This window comes from Cetorhinus maximus, chromosome 22, assembly GCF_964194155.1.
Source record: "Cetorhinus maximus chromosome 22, sCetMax3.hap1.1, whole genome shotgun sequence".
NCBI classification, from domain to species: Eukaryota; Metazoa; Chordata; class Chondrichthyes; order Lamniformes; family Cetorhinidae; genus Cetorhinus; species Cetorhinus maximus.
In genome coordinates, this window is record NC_135900.1 from 70,971,029 (window position 1) to 70,989,268 (window position 18,240).

The window sequence follows — 18,240 nt, forward strand, 5'->3', positions numbered from 1 at the left end:
CGGTGCTTCTTATTTCACAGATGCAATTTTTAGCGCAGTATTGATATCTGTGCAACAATCTGAAACCACTTTCCAAAGGCAAACACCAGGGTACAGATTGATAGTGACTTGTGGTTGCAATCTGGATGCATAAGAGAAAAACGGTGAGTTAAAAAAAATTGAGCTGCCGAAAAAACTGATGATTTATTAATTTAATACTAAAATTTAATCCATAAATTTGAATCACAAATGGGAGGGGGGAGGATTTGGATTTATATCCCACCTCTTTTGACCTCGGGATGTTCCAAAGCACTCAACAGCCAATGAAGCACTTTTGAAATGTTGTTACTGCTTTAACAAAGGAAATACGGTGACCAATTTTCACAAAGCAAGATTATAGTGGTAATTGGGTGATAAGAATTGGCCGGACCATGAGGCAACACTCCCCTGCTCTTTTTCAAAGGAGTGTCAACGTGATGTTTTACAACCACCCGAGAGGGCCTCAGTTTAACATCCCACCCGCACAGTGCATCTCCAACGCTGCAACACTGCTTCTGGACTGCAATGGAATAGCCAGCCCAGGTTTTGAGCTTAAGTCTCTGGAGTAAGGCTCGAGTCCATGACTTCCTGACTCAGAAGTGAGAAGTTCTTTTCATTTGTTCTTGGAATGTGGCCAGCATTTATTGTTCACTTCCAGTCACCCTTGAGAAGGTGGTGGTGAGCTGCCTTCTTAAACCCCTGCAGTCCACATGGTGTAGGTACACCCACAGCGCTATTAGGAGGGACTTCCAACGGTTTACTCAGCGACAGTGAAAGAATGATGATATAGTTCCGAGTCAGGACGGTGTGTGGCTTGGAGGGGAACTTCCCATGTGTTTGCTGCCCTTGTTCTTCTATGTGGTAGTGGTCATGGGTTTGGAAGGTGCTGTCGAAGGACACTTGGCAAATTACTGCAGCGCATCTTATATATGTAATGCACTGCTGCCACTGTGCGTCGGTGTGGGAGGGATTAAATGTTTAAGGTGGTGGGTGCGGTTACACATTGACTACGTTGGACCTTTCCTGGGAACAATGTTTCTGCTCATTGTCGATGCCCATTTAAAATGGTTGGACATATGAGGTGAAGTCACCAATGTCAGGCACTACAATTGAGGACCACTAAAAATGGTCATTTCCAATAACAGCACAGCATTTACGAGTGCTGAGTTTCAACGGTTTATCAGCCTCAATGGTATTACTCATGTAAAAACTGCACCGTACCACCCTTCCTCAAACTGACTGGCCGAAAGGGCGGTTCAAACGTTCAAGACAGGCATGAAAAAGCTAACTGGTGATTCCTTGGCAACCAGGCTAGCACGCTTTCTTTTTCATTACAGGACTACCCCTCACAACAACAGGTGTCACACCTTTAGAGTTATTGTTGAAATGCTGTCCCAGGATGAGATTGAGCTTAATAATGCCGAATTTAGAAGGGAAGGTGGAAAGGAGTCAAGGAAGCCAGAAAACTAGACACGACCGGCATAGTCATGAGAGGAAATTTACCGTGGGAGAGCCGGTATACCTAAAAAACTTCGGGGAAGGACTAAAGTGGTTACCGGATGAAATAAGTGCGGTGACTGGACCTCCATCTTACCATGTGGAGGTGGAAGGACAGATCACCCATAAACATGTGGATCATTTAAGGAAGAGAGACACACATCATCAAGATTTGGTTCCACCAGTGACCATGACCGGGTCTGCATTTCCTGTTGAGGATACTCAACCCAGGACAGACATGTCTGATACTCCTGTGAGAGTCAAGGATACAGAACTGCAAGTGCCCACCGAAGCACCTGATGTTCAGGCAACTCCAGAAAGGAAGTTCCTGACAAAGAATCTGAAGTTGTGGAGCTGTGAAATTCCACACACACCATGAAACCACCTGAAAGACGGAACTTGTAAATTCCTTACCCAGTGTAAATATTATGTCATCTTGAAAAATATGTACTTGTAAATATAACATGTATAGCCAAGTTAAAGGGGGAGGAATGTAGTAATTATGATTTTATTTAGTGTGTAATGTACCTTTAAGAATAATACTTGTTAAGGAAGATCACATGATCTGTAGTAACCAATAGGACAGTAGCGTGGGCTACCTCAGCAGTCCATGTAGAGTTAGAATAGGAGTTGAAAGCACACATGTATTTGCTGCTGAGTATACTGTAAATAAACTTAATGTTTCCACCCAAGCAGTGTCTGCAGATCAACTCTATCACTAATAGTACAACTCAGCTGCCCTTACAATAAATGATAACATTATATTAGCTTTCCTAATTACTTGCTGTACCTGCATACTAGCCTTTTGCGATTCATGCACTAAGATACCCAGATCCCTCTGCATCTCAGAGCTTTGCAATCTCTCACCATTTAAATAATATGCCTCCCTTTTATTCTTCCCGCCAAAATGGACATTACATTTTCCCACATTATACTCCAATTCTTGCAGTGGTGTCCTGGGGCAGAGATGATTGGCCTCCAACCACAACCATCTTCCCAAAGATATTCAACAAATCACAACTGAGCCAGTCAAGTGCAAGAAACTTAATTAAAAGTGAGATAAAATTAAAAGTGATGTATCAATTGTCAATTTGACACAAAATTTGCACGATATTTGCATGGACAAAGGATGTAGAATGCCAAGCCTGATAATCCTTGGTCTGTGATCCCACTGGTACATTGTGACTGTTAGAGTATGTGGGATTAGTGAGAGCGCACCTCACTTGGACTCCCTATTGCTGCCAATGCGACTGCTGGTTCAACCCAAGTTCACACCAACTCCATACTGCCTGAAATTGTGGTTGGGGTTGGGAGAATGGAGGTGGGCCTGGTTGCCCAATGCCTTCCTCAATACAGAAATAACTTTCTTCTCCTCTTAGCTCCCTTACCATATGGAGGGAAACTTCCAGTGTAGGAACTTTTCCTCCTTCCACCCTGTTGGTTCCCAGCCTTAAAAGCTGAGGGAGAAGTCTTTACTTCTGACAAGAAAAACCAAGAAAGTTGCAGCATATTTCCAGGCTGTGTCCACTAGAGTTACTGCAGGAGTCCACTGGAACAACAGAGTAAAGTAGGCTCCATTTGGTGCCCTTGGTTCAGTGGGTAGCCTGCTCTCACCTGGGTCAGAAGATCAAGAGTTCAAGTCCCACTCCAGAAACTTGGGCACAAAATCTAAGCTGACAATTCAGTGCAACACTGAGGGGCTGCTGCACTGTCAGAGGTGCCATCTTCCAGATCAGGCATTAAACTTAGAACCCGTCTGACTTTCTGATAAGCATATGACATTACAGTATACCAAAGAGGAGGAAGTAGTTCTCCCAGTATTCTTGGAAAAATTCACACTTCAATAAACATCACCAAAATAGATGTGATCTTTATCTCTTTGCAGAACCATGCTGTGTATTAATTGGCTATGTTTTCCTGCAAGTGATCACATCTCAAAACGACTTCATTGATTCCAAAGTGTTGTTTTGGAACGTGCTAAGTTCATGAAAGATGTTCTAAAAATACCTGTCCACATAAGCACACCCAGAAATAATCTCTCGTACTTACATGTGATTGAAAATACTGAGGACAACACCGAAGACCATCTGTGTAATACCAAGGATGACTGACATCTTCATCTTGTAAGAGTTGAGGAAGGTTAGCTTGTTTGAAGCTATGTTCCAAATCTTTGGATTAACAAATAATACTTATTAGGAGCTGTTGGGGTGAGAGCTATATTTTTTTTCTCTTTATTCTTTCGTGGGTGTCGCTGGCAAAGTCAGCATTTGTTGCCTAATCCCTAATTTCTCTTAAACTGAGTGGCTTGCTAGGCTATTTCAGAAATCATTTAAGAGTCAACCTCATTGCCGGGGATCTCGTGTCACATGTTGGCCAGACCAGGTAAGGGCAGCAGATTTCCTTCCTTAAAGGACATTATCAAAGCGGGTGGGTTTTTCTGACAATCAAAGATAGTTGTCATGGTCACCATCACTGAAATGAGCTTTACATTCCAGGCTTATTAATTTAATTTAAATTACACCAGCTGCCGTGGTGAGATTTGAACCTATGTCCCCAAAGCATTAGCCAGGGGCTCTGGATTACTAGTCCGTGACGTTACCATTTATGCCACTGTCTCTCCTAGTGCAATTCGTAATTTGGAGATATAAATTATCAGTGATGTTATCATACAAACTCTGAAGCATACCTGCATTAAATTCCTTTCACCGTGATTTTAACAGATGTGTGAACTCTTTGACGATTACCATGTGCCTTACCCTTATACTGTCCCTTATCCAGTAATGGGCTGGTCATTAGCCTGATCTTAGCCTCAAGTATTTTGGTTCAAACTGACTGTCAAATGTGTTGTAAAGGCCCCAAATTCATCAGTTCTGGTGCTGACGATTTGGTAATTTAGTTAAGGGAAACCAATAAGAAATGGAGAAGATAGAAAATTTCCAGTGGTGCAGCAAAACATCCCATGATCGATGTTGGAAAGCACGGATGTTGGAAAGGGCATTAACAGAGGTGGGAGGAATTTAAACACAAGGGTGTGAAATATGAAATTTCAGGCATTGGAGACCCTAGTTTAAAGTTTCTTGATTATCAGGACAGGGCTAGGGAACTGGAGGAGTCGGTAACGTAATATTCCTCACCGGATCAATGCCAAACGGATACGGATTTCCAGAGAATACTCCTGGCACAGCAGGATCCAATTGTAGTAACAGGTTGTTTTCAATAACATGGTCGCTGCACAACGAACGAAACAAAAAGACAAGGAGTTATTACATTTTCTCAGTCAATGACAGACAAAAACAAACACTGGCAAATACAGCTAGGGGATATCAACGTCTTGGAAATAGTCCAAAGGAAGGCCACCAATTGATACCACAAGTAACAATTTGTAATTGTATAATTAATTAGCTTTAATGTTAAAAAAAATACCAAGATGCTTCACATTGGCATAACCTGAAAAGTGAGCACAGAGCCAAAGGAGATATTGTGAAATTGGTCAAAGGCATGTTCCGACAGTTGGGCTTTAGGGGAGGTCTTAAAGGAGGGAGAGGTGGAGGCAGAGGGTTCAAGGAGGGAATACCAGCATGTGGGGCCTAGGCTTTGAAGGCATGGTCACTAATGGTGGGCAAAGTGCATGGGGGAGAGGGATGCACCAAGGGGAAAAGGCAGGGGAATGGATTGTTGAGACTGGATGAAAGGGTTAGTGGAATTAACAGAGGTGGGAGCAATTTAAACACAAGGGTGTGAAATATGAAATTTCAGGCATTGGAGACCCTAGTTTAAGGTTTCTGGATTATCAGGACAGGATTAGGAAACTGGGGAATTTTGCCCTGGGGAAGAAAAAGATCACAGACTGAGGGGATATGGTTGGGCTTTTTAAAGTAACAAAGGGAAAACCTCCCCAAATGATTAGGCTGCTTCTGATAGATGAGTCAATGCTGAGTTATGAGGTTACAGTTGTCCTTAACAACCCTGGAAGGGGGCGGGGGGTAGATGAAAGTGTAGCTCATGTTTCTGCTCCCAATTACTCCCCACCTGGAAAATGGGAGTACATGGAGATTAGGCAACAGTTTGGGTGTGCATTGTAATAGCCCCCTATAGTCAAATAGCCTCCCAACACTTAATTAAGGGCCCAATTTTAACCGTGCGAATGGACGGGTTTTGATTGATTTAAAATCTCACTCTTATTGTCTGATACGGAAGACTGGTCACTTGGCCGAGGGTTCAGAGAGCTCATAATGCCCTTGGACCATAGTGCTGCACCATTAAGAGTAAAGAATGGGGAGAAACCATATGTGCTCAACATTTGAATATCACCAATGAAGAACAAAGGAATTAAGTTTCCAAGGAATTTCCCCCAGTCATCTTCAGCTGAAGATCCGCAGGGCCCTTGAAGAAATGTTCAAAACACTACCTTCACCAATCTTCCACTCAGGTTGCAGTGGGCCAATTGGAAAATCCCAGCCCACCTGGAAATGTGACCCATTCATCATGTGTCACCGTTTTACTGCACCTCACACTGAAACTGATCAGTTTTCATCCGATTTCACATAGTTAGCATTCTGGGTAATTATTACTGACCAACTGATCTTTTATCACCGGGGATTGGCTGCAAGACTTACTTCCAACTTCCGTTGTGATACATGGCCCGGACATGCCATGAGGATCCAAAAATGTTGAAGGATTTTGAAAAGCAATCGTTGTAGATGAATCCAGTGTAAATGGAAAATATGCTCATCAACAGGATGAGGTAGCGTCCACTGAAGAAGGTGTTCCAGATCTGAATTTGGGGCAACAAGCAGTTTTAGGCTTCATCTCCAGTTAAATACCAAGGACACATGTAGAGAATTAACTTCCTACCAGCTACAGCGTTCCACCAAGCCACAACTGTTATGAATCACTCCAGAATTTACAAACTCCAAGGAATGGAACAAATCTCTTGGATCATCAAAAAGATACCAGGGTTTAAAGGGTTAAATTATCCAGTTTCCTGTGAACTTGGATTGCATTCTCTTGATCTTAGAGGAATGAGAAACCTTTTAATTGGGCTGTTTCAAATAGCAACAGGATTCAATCAGGTCAATAGAGAAATTATTTCCTGTGGCAGGGGAAGACAGAACAAAGGGGCAGAAAATTAAATTTACATCTAGAAGTGAAATCAGGAAGCACTTTTTCAAAAACTAGGTAGTATAAATCTGAAACTCTCAGTCAAAAGGCTATAGATCACTTAAAATTTTTAAAGCTGGGGTTGATAGATTTTTTATGAGAGAAAGATATTGAGGGATATGGATCAAAGCTGGGTATATCATTCATTCTTTAATAAAATGGCAGAACAGGCTCAAGTGGCTGAATGGTTCACACTCTGCTTACTGTATAAGTGTCATTGCACAAGTTAGATTTAGTACAATTTAAATGTAGTTGGTAGCTTTACCAATACTATCCAAACAATGGAGTCACCGCCTCCATCATGAAGCGTATAGCGGCAACGGACAATAGCATCACCATGCAACACAACAGGCTGAAGAACAGATATTCAATCATCGCTGTTGATGCATTAACCTCAGCCTTCTTTCATGGCCCTTCTACAAGCAGAAGGATATAACGGGACACCAGTCTCAGCTCAGTTATCTGCTCTCAGCTGGAGGTGTGACTTAAGAAAACCTGTACTGAGAAGGGGGAAGTGCAGTTGCTTAATCGAAAATGAATAATTATCTTCTCTATTCCTGAAGGCAGTGGCGTTTTGTTAGGTTACACTGGTACCTCACCCAAATGACCATTCTTAAGCCTAGACAACAGTCTGTTCTACCATAAATCACAGCTGAGTCTGATCTATCCTCATTTGGCAGCTATGTCATTTCTTGCAGAATTTTCCTCTTTTTAGCTAAGATCACTGAGATCGCAGGTAATGACTCATCATTATGATGGCTGAGATCAGCTAATGCAACAGGGAGTAGAGATCAAAACTGGGATATTCCTGGCTTGAATGGTTGAACTATCTCAGCCAGGCAAGTAATTGAAGAGACTCTAAGATGGCACTATTTGAAGAAGAGCATGGTGTCTTGGTCAACATTTATCCCTCAACCCACACCATAAAATAAAACTGATTATCTGATCATTATCTCATTGCTCTTTGTGAGAGCTTGCTGTGCACAAATTGGTTGCTGTGCTCCCTAACTATGACAGTGAGTACGCTTCAAAAGTATTTCATTGCCTATCGTTTTGGGACATCCTGAGACTGTGAAAGCTGTTTTATAAGTGCAAGTTTTCTTCCTTTCATCTACAGAGAACTTCATAACAGCTAAAATAATCTAGGATAATGCAGCTTAAATCCAGAATCATCTGCACAGAGACAGGTAAACCCTCATGTTACTGGTACCTCATCACTCATACCCAAGTGTTCACCCTAAACTCAGGCTAATGGCATTTATGCTTCTCACTAAAAGTATATTCCGAACTTTTCCAAATTTTTACCCACCTCATTACCACCTTTCTGGGCAGCAAACTTTTTCTCATTAATGATCATGATGAGCGCAAAGCCCAGGAGAACTGCTCCATGCCCACAATCCCCAAACATGACAGCAAACAGAAATGGAAAGGTGATGATGGTATAGGGAGCTGCGAAAATAAAGTAAAGGAACTCATAGGACTTCTCTCAAACAATTGCACACCATGGGATTGTATTGAGGAGGTTAGTGCATTTAGAATGATGTAAAATACAATATGGAATAAAAGAAATACAACAATCAAGTTTAGTATTGCTGAAGATTTTCAACTTTGAAGCAAACAAGACATTGAGTTGACATGTATTGTAGCACAGAATTGGCTCAAGGTTGGCTTTCATGTCAGTGCTCATCATCCATAAAAACTTTATCTTTTCTATTCTTGGCAAGCAACCCTGACAGGGCCCAACAGTTAACAGAAAAATACACAAGGAACGGGCTTCCTGACACGATTGGAACAGTGCGGCTTACATTCCGAAGCTAAGAGAATGCTTATCCTTATTCAGAACAACCAGAGCATTAGCCGACAGGACTGACACGACAGGGGAGCAGCTCAACCCGGGCAGAGCAGATCTCCAACAACTGGCTGTGGCAAAGCAACATTCGTTCAAAGGTCACCTGTTTTCAATAGCTCATCTTCTGGCAGGAGAAACCACAAATTCAATATTGTGATGTTTCCATTAGAAATCTAACAGCACAAAAAGAAGCCACTTGGCCCATCCTGCCAGTGCCAGCTCTTTGGAAGAACTATCTGATTAGTTCCACTCGCCTGCCCTTTCCCATAGCCCTAACATTTGTCATTTCCAATTATTTATCCAATTTCCTTTGAAAGTTATTGAATCTATTTCCATCACCTTTCAGGCAGTGCCTTTCAAATCATAGCAAATTGTCATTTAAAAAAAATTCTGATCTCTCGTCTGATTAATTTGTCATTTCCCTTCAAGTGCTCTCTAATCCTTCTGCCAGTGGAAACAGTTTCTCCTTATTAGCTATAACAAAACTCTTAAATTTTAACATATATATTGAATCCCTCCCTCCCCCGCTTAACTTTCTCAAATCAAAGGAGAACAACCCCAGCTTTTCTCATCTCTCCACAAAACTGAAATCTCACATCCTTGGTACCATTTGAGTAGATTTTTTTCTGTATCTTTTTCCAACATCAATTTCTGCACATTTTCTTGAAAATGTTTGAGCGCTGCTGGAGTTTCAGGGAAAAGCTGATTCTTCCATTTGTTAAAGTGGGGACACCTGTATGAAGCACATACCTCTGTTGACACCGTGAATCACCTGGGCAAAGGGGAGGGTGCTAGAGGAAGGTAATTTAATCATCAGGAGTGCATTCATGAACTGAACAAGCTTCAATTGCTCATGTTAATCTGCTCCTTTGTACGAATGTTGTGCACTGAACAGACCAGAACATGGCAAATGGTCAGAAAGAGAGGGGAAGCTGGAAGGAGGGTAAGAAAGGGGGGAGAAGAGCAGAGCGCGAGAAAAGAGAGAAAAAAAAAAGGAAAGGGAAAGAAATGAGAGATTAAAAAGCGATAAAAAGTGATAAGGAGAGAGAAAAAAGAAATTCCTCGGCATAATTCAACCTTCACATTGTGTTAGCATCTTTGTGCACAGATAAAAACATTTGAAATCGTGTCACCAGGGTTCATTTCTCGGTATGTTCCAACCCCGTATGCATCCACGATGTTCTGGAACCCAGCCGTGAATTTATTGGTCCTGTTGAAGGTGGGTGGGGCCATTTGAGTCTGCACCACTGTCATGATCGGGTCAACACTGGAACCACTGCGCTCCTGAATTGTGAGAAAACAGTACATTTCAGCGGTCAACCAGAGGCAAGATTTAACATTCATCAAGGGCATGGATACAGGTGACTGAGATTGCCTGACCTGCTCATCCACACACACTTTTTCCAGCAGGGCTGGATACTGGTCATGGCTTCACCATCATAAGAGGAGCTCTGGGTGGTTACTCCAGCCCCCCCAAGCTCCCACTGCTACTGCTGGTTGGGCTCAATTAACTCAGCACAGATCAGAGATTAAAGCTAGGGCCTTCTTACTTGTTTGAGCACCGGTGTGGAAATGCTCAGTAATGTAGCACACAATCTTTCATCCGGTTTCAGATTATTGCAAATTTGTATTCACAATAACTTCACCAGAACATATTTTCAGCATTTGGTGGGCTCAGGTTTGCTGTGAGGGGCTAATAAATGGGCCTCACTGTTTCTCTTGGCCATAAACAGGGGAACAAAATATTGGATTGTGAGTGAGAGAAAAGAGCCAATAAGCAAAGGCAAAATGTGGCAATTGTTAAAAAAATCTTCAACGACAATTAAAAGCTGAAGGAATGAGGCTCCACAATTGTCAAAGTTAATTTTCAGTGCCAGCGGCATTGTTCAGCAGTAGTCAAGACTTACTCCACCGATAAAAGAATACTTAGAATCCTAGAATGGTTTTTATCACAGAAGCCAGCCATGAGTCAAGAACAAATTAGCTAGTCCCATTTCTCCCCCGCTCCCCATACCCCAGCAATTTTTATCTTGTCAGATACTTACTAAATCGCTTTTCGAAAGCCACAGTTGGATCGACTTCCTCCACCCTTCTAAATGCTAACCATAAAGAAGTTTTTCTTCAGGCCACCTTTGGTTCTTTTGCCCATCACGTTAAATTGGTTATCAACCCTTCTGTCAACGGGAACAATTTTTCTGTTTAGCCCCCTCGTGATTTTGAATGCCTCTATAAAATCTCCCAACTTTCTCTTCTCTCAGGAGAACAAGCCCGGATTTTCCAATTTATCCACATAACTGAAGACTCTGATCCCTGGAACCATTCTTGTAAATCTTTTCTGCACCCTCTTTAAAGGCTTTGCATCCTTTCAAAAGTGTGGTGTCCAGAATTGGATACAATATTCCAATTGAGGACAAATCAGTGCTTCATCATAAATTCCTTGCTTTTGTTTTCTATGCCCCTATTTAGAAAGCCCAAGATCCTGTAGACTTTTTAACCACATTTTCAACATTCCAGCTTCAAAAGATTTATGGACATATACCCCTACATCCTTCTGTTCTTGAACCTCCTTTAGAATTGTATTTATTTTATATTGCCTCTCCTTATTCTTCCTGGCAAAATATATCACTTCACACTTCTCTACATTAAGTTCCATCAGCCACATGTCCATACCACTAGCCTGTCCTCAAGGTCTACCGCTTTCCTCCTGTCAGTACACAATGTATCCAAGTTTTGTACACCACATCAACAGCATTAGCTTCACTAACTCTGTTACCACAGGAAAAAAACTTGATCATGTTGGTTAAATACAATTCTGTCATCTAATCTAGATCTGAAGATTATGAGCAGCACCTCCACAATTTCTTCCCTTATTTCCTTCAGCATCCTCAGATGTATCCCATCCATTCCTGGTGACTTATCAACTTTAAGCACAGCCAGCATTTCTAATACCTCTTCATTGTCAATTTTTAGCCCATCCAGTGCCTAGCCCCCGTCCCCCAGCAGCATCGTCTCCCTTGGTAAAGTCAAATGCAAATTACTCATTTAGTAACCCAACCATGCACTCTGCCTCCATGCATAGATCCACTTTTGGTCCCTAATCAGCTCCACTCCTCTTTTTAACCACCCTTTTACTATTTATATGCCGACAGTAGACTTCCCTTTTGTGAGCTGCAAGTCTCTTCTCATACACTCTCTTCATTCATTTTTCACTCCCCCTTTGAACTTTCTATATTCAGCCTGAGGTTCTCACTTGTATTATTATCAACCTGACATCTGTCATATGCCATAGGCATCCTTTATTTCTGCTTCAGCTTATGCTCTATCCCTTTCACCATCCAGGATGCTCTACCTTTCCCCTTCAGGGGAATGTACCTCAACTGTACCCAAACCATCTCCTCTTTAAAGGCTGCCTATTGTTCTATTACAGTTTTACCTGCCAATCTTTCATTCCAATTTAGCTGGGACAGGTCCGTTCTCAACCCATTGAAATTCATCCTCCTCCTTTTTTTGAGCTTTAGGTTTCTCCTTGCTCTTTTCCATAGCTGACCTAAACCTTTACTATGATCACGCTTTCCTAAATGCTCCCCTACTGACACTTGAACCATTTCATCCACCTCATTTCCCAGAACCAGATCTGGCAATGGCTCCTTCCTCATAGGGCCAGAATCATAGTAGCCAAGAAAATTTCCCTGGACAATATATTTGAACCAGAAGCCAGACAGCGAGTTGCTGTTTTTGTGCAGCTTATAGAGGTGCGGCACATCTTGGTTAGCAACTGGAGTTTCACGCTGAACTGCACATCTGCGCTCACCTGAAGTTACTGTCAGATTTGTGAAAAAATAACAGTGCTGTTTAAAACAGCCCTGTTTTACAACAAAATCCAGCCCAGTCCTCTTTACAACTTAAATCTGTAGCACAATGCCTTTGCGGCACAAGTTTTCTTGTTATTCCATGGTTCTTCAATGATTGTCCTGCAGGGATGTTGGAACTACCGAGATATCAGGGGTCATAGTTGTAAAGTAGCAAAACCTTGGCAATTTCAAGGCACATCTCTGAGCAAAATAAAATCAGCTGACACATGAAGCTCCCATAAGCAGAATAACTCATGTTTTTTTAACATGATAAATGAGGTAATACCATTTCCACTGACTTGGTCTGGCAATCCCTTCATAACATAACGTGTCGTTGATATGCGAACGTATTCACAGTTCAGCTGCTCACCTTCCCTTGATGGAGTGCCATCTTGATCCTATCCATATCAGCTACCGGACACCAGGTCTCTGCGATCAGGCACTGTTGGGTCACGTCAATGTTACACAGGTTCAGAGTATGGTAGATCGCCTTCATTTTCACAACCTTCACTTGCCAGTTTTGCAGGTTTTTTGCTGCTTCCTGCAGTACCCGGTGGCGATGGCTTTCTGTCTGGTTAAGTACCTGAAGAATCAATAAGTGAATTCTCAGAAGCTTAATGAAAATTAAACCTATTTTGTGTTTTAAATTGATGGACTAATTTTGAAGGGAAAGAAATGAATGAGATTGCATGTTTTATATCATATTCTCATTTTAAAGCCTATAACTAAAAGAATATTGAAATGTCACAAAATAGATGATTGGAAGACTACTCCATCCATTTTAGTTGGTTTATTCTAAGAGAACCCAATTGATGTATATAATAGAAATTATTACAGGGGCAGGGGGAACAATAGTGAACCACAGGCTAACAATATTAAGACATTTAAGTATTCTAAAGTTCAAAGACACAAGGCAAACCCAGCCTGATCAAGAATGTTTTAATGAAAAAAGCCAATTGAGTCCAACCTGGAGGCTAACCTGATTTCCACTGAGACTATTTGAAGTGACACAATAAAGTCTATATTGTTTGTTCCCTTGACATTAATACTCATCAAGGTAGTCAGCCTTGGCTCAGAATGGTTCATTGAATTCAACAGGAGGATTTACACCAAATCTAGTGAAGTGGCTTGTCCCACTCTAAATATTTGTGTAGACTTTGAAGAGATGTACAAATTGCTTATATTTTTACCATCAACCTCTACTATATTAGACTGCACAGAGTCAACACTTCACAATTGATGGTCAGTGATTTGGGGGCATAGACAGTGTATCAGAGTTTGCCAAAAGTTAGCACAACTGGATCCTCTCTCCCAGAATTCCACTGGTAATGCAACAGAGTAGGATTTCAGATTCTACATACAGTAGAAAGCAAGGAGGGGCCCATATTGGCACATTAGCCCTGGAATCAGGTAATATGGAGGAGAGGGGTGGAATAGAACAATCACGAACGGGAAGGGTAGAACAGTTTATAATGAATGTATAGTGATGATACAAGACTGAAAATGGAGCGGGAACAGGGAACAGATAGTGATGAAGCGGAGTGGAAAGAGTGGTAGAAGAAAAGAATAATGCTGGGGAAGGGACAGGAAGAGGAAAAAAGTGGCACAATGTTTTTTATATTCATTAAGGGGACGTGGGCATCGCTGGCGAGGCCAGCATTTATTGCCCATCCCTATTTGCCCTTGAGAAGGTGGTGGTGAGCTGCCTTCTTGAACCGCTGCAGTCCATGTGGCATAAGTACACCCAGTGCTGTTAGGAAGGGAATTCCAGGATTTTGACCCAGCGACAGTGTAGCAACAATTTTATATTTCCAAGTCAGGATGGTGTGTGGCTTGGAGAGGAACTTCCAGGTAGTGGTGTTCCCGTGCAACATCTGCCTTTGTCCTTTTCTGGATGGTAGCGATAGTGGGTTTGGACTGTGCTGTCTAAGGAACCTTGGTGAGTTCCTGCAGTGCATCTTGTAGGTGGTACTGCCGCTACTGTGTGTCGATGGTGGAGGGAGTAAATGTTTGTGGATGGGGTGCCAATCAAGCAGGTTGCTTTGTCCTGGATGGTGTCAAGCTTCTTGAGCTGCACTCATCCAGGCGAGTGGGGAGTATTCAATCACACTCATGACTTGTGCCTTGTAGATGGTGGACAGGCTTTGGGGAGTCAGGAGGTGAGTTACTTGTCACAGGATTCCTAGCCTCTGACCTGCTCTTGTAGCCACTGTATTGATGTAGCTAGTCCAGTTCAGTTTCTGGTCAATGGTAACCCCAGAGGTGTTGATAGAGGGGGATTGAGCCATGGTAATGCCATAGAATGTTAAGGGGCGATGGTTAGATTCTCTTGTTGGAGATGGCCTTGCCTGGCACTTACGTGGCTCAAATGTTACTTGCCGTTTTTCAGCCCAAGCCTGGATATTGTTCAGGTCTTGCTACATTTGGACATGGACTGCTTCAGTATCTGAGGAGTCACAAATGGTGCTGATTATACAATCATCAGCAAACATCCCCACTTCTGACCTTATGATGGAAGGAAGGTCATTGATGAAGCAGCTGAAGATGGTTGGGCCGAGGACACTACCCTGAGGAACTCCTGCAGTGATGTCCTGGAGCTGAGATGACTGACCTCCAACAACTACAACCATCTTCCTTTGTGCTAGGTATGACTCCAACTGCAGAGAGTTTTCCTGTTTCTCAGTGACTCCAGTTTTGCTAGGGCTCTTTGATGTCACACTCGGTCAAATGCTGCCTTGATGTCAAGGGCAGTCACACTCACTTCACCTCTGGAGTTCAACTCATTTGCCCCATGTTTGAACCAAGACTGTAATGAGGTCAGGCATCGAGTGATCCTGGCGGAACCTAAACTGAGCGTCAGTGAGCAGGTTATTTCTAAGCAAGTGTCGCTTGATAGCACTGTTGATGACCCCTTCCAGCACTTTACTGATGATCGAGAGTAGACTGATGGGGCAGTAATTGGCCAGGTTGGATTTGTCCTGCTTTTTGTGGACGGGACATACCTGGGCAATTTTCCACATAGCCGGGTAGATGCCAGTGTTGTAGCTGTACCGGAGCAGTTTGGCTAGGGGCACTGCAAGTTCTGGAGCACAAGTCTTCAATACTATTGCCGGAACTTTGTCAGGGCCCATGTAATGCTCATTCACTATTAATTTCCACTTCATACAGATCCAAGAGTTGCCAGCAATGTTTTACTAATTGAAAAAGGTGCCTGTATGTTTTCAATGTTATCTCAAGGGCTTGCTGAAGCTTCCAGTGACAGTGATTTTAAAATCCATTGTAGATTTTTGCAGAACAGTGGATAGGTTTTGCACCTAGGCAGAATGTGGGGTCCCTGTCTGTGGCATGCTACTTTTGGGATCCATGCAAGTGTAGTAAGCACAACCTAACACCCATGTTAGTTGTTACCATTTCTGCAGTGTTATTACTCCCTCCAGCACATGGGATTGAGAATCACTCCAGGATACCCCAAAAGTTGCTTGTGTGCAGACATGGGGCATTAGTGGCTCAAAGTGCATCTTCTGAAATAAAAGCCAAATACTGTAGATACTGGAGATCTTAAATCAAAACTAAGTGCTGGAAAAACCCAGCAGGTCTGGCAGCATCTGTGGAGAAAGAAACAGAGTTAACATTTCGAGTACAATATGATTCTTTTTTGGAACTCTTTCTTTTTGATCCTTTGAATGTGGAGGCTGGTGGGGTAGAAAGTGAGGATAAGCAGCCTTATCATGGTTCTGGGAGGGACAGGAAAGGGTGAGGGCAGAAGTGCGGGAAATGGATTGGACTCAGTTGAGGGCCCTGTCAACCACAGTTGGGGCAGTGGAGGGGTGGAATTCCTCGGTTGAGGGAAAAGGAAGACATCTCAGAAGTATCATTGTGGAAGATAGCATTATCAGATCAGATGTGAACGAGCTGGAGAAATTCGATGAATGGAATGGAGTTCTTATAGGAAGCAGGGTGTGAAGAGCTGTAGCCGAGGCAGCTGTGCCAGTCAGTGGGTTTATAATGAATATTAGTAGACAGTGTATCCCCACAGAGACAGAGAAGTCAAGAAAGGGAAGGGAAGTGTTGGAGCTCGACCATGTGAAGGTGTGAGGGGAAGCAATTGGAAGCAAAGTTGATAAATTCTAAAGAGCACGAAGCGGCACAGATACAGTCATCAATGTACCATAAAAAGCATTGTAGAGGGAGCCAGAGTAGGACAGGAACAAGGAATGTTCCATATACCCCGCAAAAAGACAGGCATAACTCAGGGCCCATGTGGGTACCCATGTCTCACTTCCTCCAGTTAAAAAGTGTGGCTAAGTTAAAAGAGAAATTGTTTAATGAGAGAACAAGTTCAGCCAGGCGGTGGAGAGTAGAGTAGTGGTGGATGGGGATTGTTCGAGCCTCCACTGAAGGAAGGAGCAGAGAGCCCTGGATGGGGATGGAGGTGTAGAGGGATTGGACATCCATAATGAAGGGGTGGTGGTTAGGAAAATGTTGAAATGACATAGGGAGTCAGAAGAATCATGAATGTAGGTGAGAAGAGATTGGACAAGGGGAGAAAAAGAGAGTGTCAACGTAGGAAGAAATAAGTTCAGTGGAGCAGAAATAAGTTCAGTGGCATATTTCCAAAGAAGAGTCATATTGGACTCGAAGTACTAACTCTGCTTCTCCACAGATGCTGCCAGACCTGCTGAGATTGCCAGCACTGTTTTTGTTTAAGTGCATCTTCTGGTTGTTCTTACACAGGCACTTTGGAAGTCTGTAAAAGCAGCCAGAAAGCCACAAGTAGAGGCAGTTTTTTGGTTTAATGTGATATTGCAGATCCTACTTAGATTAATTTCATTTCATTTTTGTAATGTTTCTGACCTGGTCCCTGAAGAAGAAACTGGTAGCTATGAGAAAACATGGCCAAATTGTGGGTTTTATCTTGGATGTCCTTTATTTTTTCATGGAATATGGATGTCGCTAAGCATTTGTAGCCCATCCCGAATTGCCCTTGAACTGAAGAATTCAAAGAACAGTTAAGAGTCAACTACATTGCTGTGGTTCTGGAGTTACATGTAGGCCAGACCCGGTAAGGACAGCAGATCTCCTTCCTTAAAGGACATTAGTGAACCAGATGGTACTTACAACAATCGATGAGTTTCATGGTCCCCATTACTGAGACTAGCTTTTAATTTCATTGATTTAAAATTCCACCAGCTGCCATGTGGGATTTGAACCAGTCTCCCCAGAGCATTAATTTGGGCCTCTGGATTACTAGTTCAGTGGCATTACCACTATGCCACCATCTCTGCCTGCACTCTGGCTCCAAGATGTGTGTGGATGGAAACTCACTAAATCTCTCTCAGAAATAGGACAAAGTGAATTTGTCATTGGGTAGAAATGACATTGGGCAGCTTCAGTGTTATCATCATAAAAGTCAGCCTCTGACTGTTTGTTCTGCACATTTCTAAAACTTGCTGCTTATTGCAGGTGACACTGTATTGTTGGGCAGACATGACTTGGGACCTAGTGCGTTCAATCACCATTATTTTTGCCTTCAGAAGTAGAATTTCATTAGGCACCAAAGTGCTGCAAAATCTAGTGGGTGCAAATGTATCAAATTAAAATTTCTTGGCGGTGAGGGGAGGAGAGACATGGGGAGAAATGCCCCAGAAACCTAGGACATAAATTTTTCATCCACTGTTCTTACACAATCCTTCAGAAATGTATAAATCCACCAACACACAAAGTACCTTTTTTCCTTATAATGATGGAATATTGAGTATAGCTGCAGCTCAGCTCATAACTTCATGTCTCACTGCACTCCCATTGTTAATACTTCTTTTCATAGGTCATTGGCAAGACCCTTAGATTTCAGTTTTCACAGAAAAA

The 18,240-nt window shown here is 42.5% G+C and overlaps 1 protein-coding gene across 1 annotated transcript in view; it reads right to left on the reverse strand.

The window, feature by feature from the left end:
• The window catches only part of LOC144696784 (V-type proton ATPase 116 kDa subunit a 4-like), a 116,122-nt gene that overhangs the window by 24,635 nt on the left and 73,247 nt on the right, over positions 1–18,240 (reverse strand). Inside the window, exons 10-15 of the mRNA XM_078568514.1 lie at positions 12,746–12,958; positions 9,658–9,808; positions 7,985–8,124; positions 6,132–6,289; positions 4,650–4,743; positions 3,565–3,683 (exon numbers count right to left, since the gene is read on the reverse strand). Of these exons, the coding sequence (XP_078424640.1) occupies positions 3,565–3,683; positions 4,650–4,743; positions 6,132–6,289; positions 7,985–8,124; positions 9,658–9,808; positions 12,746–12,958 (875 nt within the window). The remainder of the gene's footprint in view (positions 1–3,564; positions 3,684–4,649; positions 4,744–6,131; positions 6,290–7,984; positions 8,125–9,657; positions 9,809–12,745; positions 12,959–18,240) is intronic.